Raw genomic sequence first — 6939 nt, 5'->3', positions numbered from 1 at the left:
AAATATGATCATATGGTGGGGGTGGCTGCTACTGTATGGGATAACCAAAATAAGATCCTGGCTGCTGCCCATAACTCACTCTGTCACTGTCCAATGGGACACCATTTTGAAATGGCCGATGCATTTGAATATGTATTTCGTTTACATTTTATTTTACATTATTATTTTATTATGCAAACCAAAACTATTTTCCTTTCCGTCCTGCAACCTCCATATCAGGCTAAAACATGGCGTGATAGCTTACACAAATCTGCCTTGTGGTTTCGCCCGTCCCGGGCTGTTTAAACGGTGTATTATTCCAAACATATGCATTTTAATCAGCTCGGTCACACTTACAAGAACTCCACTTAATAAGGCGATCAATCACACCTTCGCGCGTGGGGTGGAGGGTATATCAGGGGGAGGGGGCTCGCGGGCGCCGTCTGATTAGGACGAACCTTTTACCTCGTGACACACGGATATGACCGCGGAATGTGAGAATCTAACGAATAATTAGCCTACACATAATTTTTCTACAGATACAAAAATAGATATGTGCTAATATATTTTAGAAGAGTGTGGTTATTGGAAAGGGAAAGGAAGAGTTTGGGCCGCAGGTACCCGAGCTGTTAAGCGCGGTTGGCCAGTAACCGAAAGGTCGCTGGTTCGAATCCCCATGCAGACTAGGTAGAACATCTGTCAATGTTCCCTTGAGCAAGGCGCTTAATCCTAATTGTTCTGGATAAGAGCATCTGCTAAATGACCTAAACTGTATCTCTATAATAAGGCCATAGACTATTTCTTCCTAAAATGGTAGGCTAAGTAAAACCAACCGTAGTGTAATCTTGTCTGGTTTATTCGTTAGATAACAATTGGAAATTAGTTAATTGGAGAACGATCATGACTTAATTAGTCTTATTTTAGCCTTGTTGCATAGTTATAGGGAAAAATGTATTGTTACTGCGTTTTACACGGCATAATCTATTGGGATGCTTTATCCACCTTCCACTTAAATGTCACATTTTCAATTTTCATTTGCTGAAATAACTTCTAATCTACCCTTTCGACGATGTAAACGCCTATTAGAACCCTATTTGAGCTCGTGGTACTAGTCTTTTCCAAATGTGTCCCATTATATCCAGGAAGCTCTCGCTTACATTGAGCGCGCGCCTCAATTTACAAGTCAAATGCAGCCAATTAAGCTCGGGCTGATTGGTGGAGCAGGTTAGATCATCGATCTTTTGCATTCCAATATCTTTTCGAGACAACTAATTGTGCTGTTGTCTATTAACCGGTGGAGAAAATATGACGGGCGTTAACGGAGCCCGGGGACCACTTAGCTGCCACACAATCTCGCGCGCACATCACAAGACGAGGCCCAGCATCTCTGTTTTGACACCGGTCACTTCAGTTATTTATATTACTTTAGGCCTTACAATGAGCTATGAATTCGTTCCATATCAATAGAATAGGAAGGAATAACCTTTTGGGAGAATGTTTTCATTTGATTTAGAGTAGAATTCTACATGCAGGTCTTCCTTTGAATCAAAATAGTAGGCCTATAATGAGTCATAAAATAAAACATTCGATAGATGTTGTCGTTTGAAACGCTGTTTATTGCAAATTTGAAGTCCAGAACAATCCAACAATTTATTCAGCAAAAATGACCAGAGTTCTGCACTTATATGAATTCGCTCTCTTGAGCCTTTTTACAGTACTACCCATAAAACATGACAGGGTTATTTCGATGAAATACTATGTCAGTAACAGTGCAAAGCGAGAAATTGACATAAAGAAATAATAGCAATTTCCCCCCAAATATTTTAGAATGAGTAGGCTAATAAATATAAGGCTTTTCTTTCAGAATCAGTCGTTATAAATGCATTGATCCAAGCATTCGGTATTATGAACATTGGCTGAGGGTGAAGTAGGATGCAGAAGAATTGGGGAGGCAGGGGGAGAGAGGTGGCAAGTGTTCAGTCGAGGGTATATGGGTGAGATCAGCAGCTCGAGCAAACGAACTCGGCCTAATTTGCCTGGAGTGATTGTCCAATGACTTCTCTCTTCCCTTTCCCTTCTATATCCTCCTCTCCGTTTCTCCCTCGTCCTCTTCTCAGACTCCCGTCACCTCTCCTCCTCTTCCCCGTCAAGCCAGCGCGAGCTAATCCGTTCCCCTGACGCCTTGTTACGGTTTGGCAGCAACGAACCCTCCACCGCCTCCGCGCGCGCCGGTATTATCATTTATTCAACACTCAAAACCCATCCACCAAGTACGTATAGGCCTACATCACTTACTAATTTTACCAGCATCTGCACATTTCGGCCCCAACACGTCAGAAAGGGAGGCTCGGGTAGGGAGATAGAGAGCCACAATGAGACGGTGCAGTCTGTTAACACATTCCCTTGTTAAAAAGGAAGTTGGAATAGACCATTCTAGTGAAATTTACAAAACAGGTCAATTTGGAAATCTGAAGAGACTATAGATAGGCCTAAAGATTAATCGTTAACGCCATCCATCACGGAGATAAACGGTTGTCTGTAATTCCCAGTCCACCCGGGCTCTCTCTTTCCTCGCACCAAATTCATCTTCAATAAATCAAATGTGTTTTTTGTCCGATCTCATAATGTTTCATAGTCTGCATGGGGTTTTACAACTGAAATTATTATTTTTCAGTGGATAGACTGTCATGATGTGTGAGATCGTCGCGTTGGTGCTAGAAAACATATAGCTTAAAAACAAAATAGGCAAATTGTTTGCGCCTGAGCGCGTTCATCTCTCCTTTTTGTAGTAGCAGGTGTATGTAACAGCGCGCACTGCGGTATCTGTCGTTTATGCTGCTGCTTGTATGGAGTATGCTCCACGTGATCGTTGTATTCATGCTGTTTGGGTCATGTTCATGTTTTTTTCTCTAAGTTTGATAAAATATTATGGCATTTTTCTGCGCTTGTTTGACCCAGTCCAATGAACACATGTGGATGTGCTCTCTTCGTTTTATCTGTTCAATGGCACCTCCTCTCTCTGGTCCAAAGTCCCCGGCGAGGACTTGCTCAGCACCGACGGAGTAAACGTCAAAAACGCGTCAGTCCTGCTCGTTGGGGAGCACGGGAAATCTGACCCGGTAGGCCTCTGTTGAAGGCGGTTTGATTGAGCGGAGTGACAGGCGAGGCAGGAGCAGGGGCTCCCCCCGGGACCGAGGCCGTGGGCCGGGCTGGGGTACAGGGGCGGGTGCCTGAACGAACACAGAAGCTCCGGCCTCTGGTAGGGGTGAGACAACATCCGGAAACTGTCAAGGGACCTGAGGGGGTTGGAGAATGGGGTGGCGGAGGAGGCCGAGCCGGCTCCGACCCCAAGGTGGGAGTAATACGGTAATGGTAGGTGGGACGGGAAGGGGTAGCCCAGGTTCCCGGTGGCGGCCGCGTGACTCATCATGTAGGTGTAGAATGCGGGGTCGGCGGGGTGAGGCCACGTCATGGCCAGACGCTGCCGCTTGTCCTTCATCCGGCGGTTCTGGAACCACACCTATGGAACACAGACATACAGACAGACAGGCGGGGTAAAATATTAACCTACATCAGTCTGTGACGAGACAGACAAGGGATTTACAGTTGTTTTTGCACTTTACGCAGGGTTCCAAATGGCCTTACAGTTGGCGAGTAGTGGCCAGACCAATAGGCATATGCAAATTCCACTTAATAAGTCAATACTTAAGCTCGACCCTTAAATGTTTTCGGTTTAATCATTAACAAAATGAATCACCGTTTCATTTTGGGTAAATGTTGCCTGCACCTACCTGCATTTACTGCATTGTTTTGAGAACACACATAAATAAAGTCTGAGTAGCCTAGGCCTCGATTTGTCTGATATGATTTCAAGCGAACTTACATAGTTTAATTGCGAATCTAAAAAGAAAACAATGTCCTTTATATGGCCATATGTTCTATGGACAATAATATAGGTTTAGATGTAGTCGAGAAATTGTATTATGTTGTTGTAATATTGTTGTTGTTATTATAGACCCTAATCTCACCTTGATAGTGGTTTCTGGTAAATTTAGTGAAGCCGCCAGTTCGCATCTCCTCGGCCTGGACACGTAATTCTCCCGGTAGAATTCCTTCTCCAACCGGCCGATTTGCTCCCGAGTAAAGGCTGTCCGGTACCGTCGCATCGCGTCAGCTCCGTAGGACAGCGAAACCTGGCCCAATCCCATTTTACCAGGATCCATACCGCTGTCACTCGGGTGGATGGGGGAATCACCGTTTCGACCTGGAATGGGTTCAAAACATGAATCTGATTGTTTGTTATCGAAAAGCCTAAAATAAAGATACATTTGATTATACAATAGTATCCTACAATTGTACAGCGGTTTCTTTTGTTCGTTTTGTTTTTGTATAATTGACACTGCAGCCTGTATTTTTCGTTTGATTTGAGGTTGACAAAAATCGAAAGCAGAGCACCATAACTAGCCAAAATGCATCTGATGCTAAATTAGGCCTATATACAGTAAACTAAACCATCCATATCGATTAATATCATACCTGCAGAAGGGACAATTCTATTAATTCATAATTGTGATAATTGTTTACTTGATATCAGTACGATACTTTCATGAAATAAATGTGAAGAGAATAGCATAGGCCTATGATTGACTTGCCTAATTAAATGCAGGTTAAATAAATAAAAATACATGTATAATAATCCGTCCAACATGTACTCTACTTTTTCCCATTCATTTGAAAACACATCCTCAAAATAGATATGTTAATAAGCATTAGACAATTATTTTGGGGCCTATTTTTCATAAAGACATGACCAGTTTGATGTCAGTTCTCCAGGGGTTTGGTCCCCAGACAAATCCAATCAGTCTACCAACCAATTCATATAAACGTTTTTTTTTTTTGGTCTACCATTTTTATTTGTGGTTTGTTTAGTACTTAAAATCTCTACTAGTAGCCTAGTTCGTGCAAATTGGTTAATTTGTCTGGCGCCGGGTGTACTCGTTTTAAAAAAGTGACACTGTGGTTAAAACCCTAGCTAAGGGGGTGTAACACTAAGAGAGATCTCTCATGGGTGTGGATGTAACAATCCATGAGTTCAGCTATAGTGAAATTCATTCATGTGACATTCATTCCAAATGAACGTTGTTATAAAAACATAACAATTACGTTCCGTAAGTCGTTGTCACTCCCTTTCCATAATACAATCATATAGAATTTCTTGCATATGTTACCAGATAATTTACTTATTCATTCTGGATGCTGCATGCACATAAATGGGCTACTGGCGATGTTTACAGCGTGACATCGATTGCATTCATTCATTTACGTTGTCCAAAATCCCATCCATGCAATGTGTTGAAGAAAACGAAAAGAGTTCCACGCCGTTCCATGCATTACCTTTCCCGTTGGGGTAGTCCATGCTTTCTGGCGTGCAGCTCACATCAATTTCTTCATAGAAGTCAGACTCTGTGTCCGAGCTGCTAGCTTCTTTGTTGGTGTGATCTAATCGATGTCTCTCGGTTGAAGAGGACATGCCAACCGACCTTATATCGGCGCACACGCGTCCCCGTGCGCTCTTCGCCTCCTCGTCCGCTCTGTCTCGCGAATAGGGCGCAGAACCGGGGCTGGTGTAGTTCCTGTGGACCGTTTTGCCTTGTGATTCTCGCGCGGGGCTTCCAACTGCTTCCGACAAATTAGAGCCAGTCTTGCCAACTGCCGTGCCAAGTTGACCTCCTTCCGGAAGCATCACCATCTCTTTTCTGTTTTCCATTACCGACGAACGAACAAACGAAAGCGCGTGGAATAAACCAGCGCCAAATCGCTACTATGGAAATAGCACAATCTGGCTGTGACACTACGGGTGGCGAAGGGATTCAGTCGTGAGAGTGGAGAAAAGAGAAGAGGAATGGATTGAAATGAGAGAAGAGAAGAGAGCATACGTTCTGACCCTGCGAGGCGAGCGCTCCAGAGTGCAGCACGAGCTATGGGAGGGATCACCATTGCCCTCGCTTTCTCTCGAGCTGTCATTCTTAATAGGGCACTCGTCATGATGGCACCCCTGATGACGCCCCGCATCGATTGGATGTGGATAAACAGAGAACGTGCCATAGAAACCGGAGTGTAGAAGCACATCACCACACAGCATGAGCTAACGAGCAAATTATTTTGTGCCGGAATCATGAGTATATAGCAGGCCCACTGAACATCTATGTTCTCAAATCCTCAATTTCCACAAGGAAACAAAATCATTATGATGCATTCTGACAAATCTGCATGCATCCTTTCAAAAAATTGATTTGAAAGGTTCTACATGTAATTCTTAGGTGGTACACAATTATTAAGATGATGAACAAGATTGATATGTAAATTATGAAGATCAATAATTGACTAATAACTTGGACACCAGGTTATGTAGCCTAATCTGTAATGTAGTAATCCATATTATTAAACCAACTATTTCCATTTTTAACAAGGGACAAATTATCTGTGTTGTTAGTTGTGACGTGGTCAGCAAATAGCCTACAGATATATATATTTTTGGAAATATTAATATTCTTGAGGAAATATGATGTATGTTTTGTCTAAAACAAAACAAAGTTATTTTAAAAGGTCTAATGTGAAGAAGAATGCATGATAATATTACATTATTCAATGCAAGCGTTTCAATCAAAAGCATAATGGCCTCCAATGCATATCTGACATCAAAATAATAATGTTATTATAGTACAACGTCCACGAGACCGCAATTCTAAACGGAAGTGAAAGCAGGTTCCATTACCAGTGGGGAGTAATAGAGCCGTTTAAAACATGTTCCATTTGGAACAACATGCTTCATGAGCGCCACGAAGCGCCTAATGAAATGAAATTGAGATGTTCGCTCAATAGTGCCCTGTCCAAGTGTCAATAGAACGCTGCGTAATTGGAACAGAACACGCAATCTTCGTCACATTTCAATGCGCCTAT

At 42.8% G+C, this 6939-nt stretch overlaps 1 protein-coding gene across 1 annotated transcript; it reads right to left on the bottom strand.

Moving 5' to 3' along the window:
• Nucleotides 1-2893: 2893 nt before the first annotated feature.
• On the bottom strand, nt 2894-6001 carry LOC110489442 (homeobox protein XHOX-3-like). The gene is made up of 3 exons (XM_021562149.3): nt 5374-6001; nt 4008-4243; nt 2894-3499 (listed from the first exon to the last, which is right to left on the bottom strand). The coding sequence occupies exons 1-3, from the start codon at nt 5744-5746 to the stop codon at nt 2972-2974; spliced, it is 1137 nt and encodes a 378-aa protein (XP_021417824.2). The 5' UTR covers nt 5747-6001; the 3' UTR covers nt 2894-2971.
• Between the last annotated feature and the right edge of the window lie 938 nt (nt 6002-6939).

This window comes from Oncorhynchus mykiss, chromosome 30 (genome assembly GCF_057628025.1).
Source record: "Oncorhynchus mykiss isolate SJ-2025 chromosome 30, ASM5762802v1, whole genome shotgun sequence".
NCBI lineage: Eukaryota > Metazoa > Chordata > Actinopteri > Salmoniformes > Salmonidae > Oncorhynchus > Oncorhynchus mykiss.
Note: the sequence above shows the minus strand (reverse complement) of the source record. Positions and strands in the feature narration are given on the sequence as shown.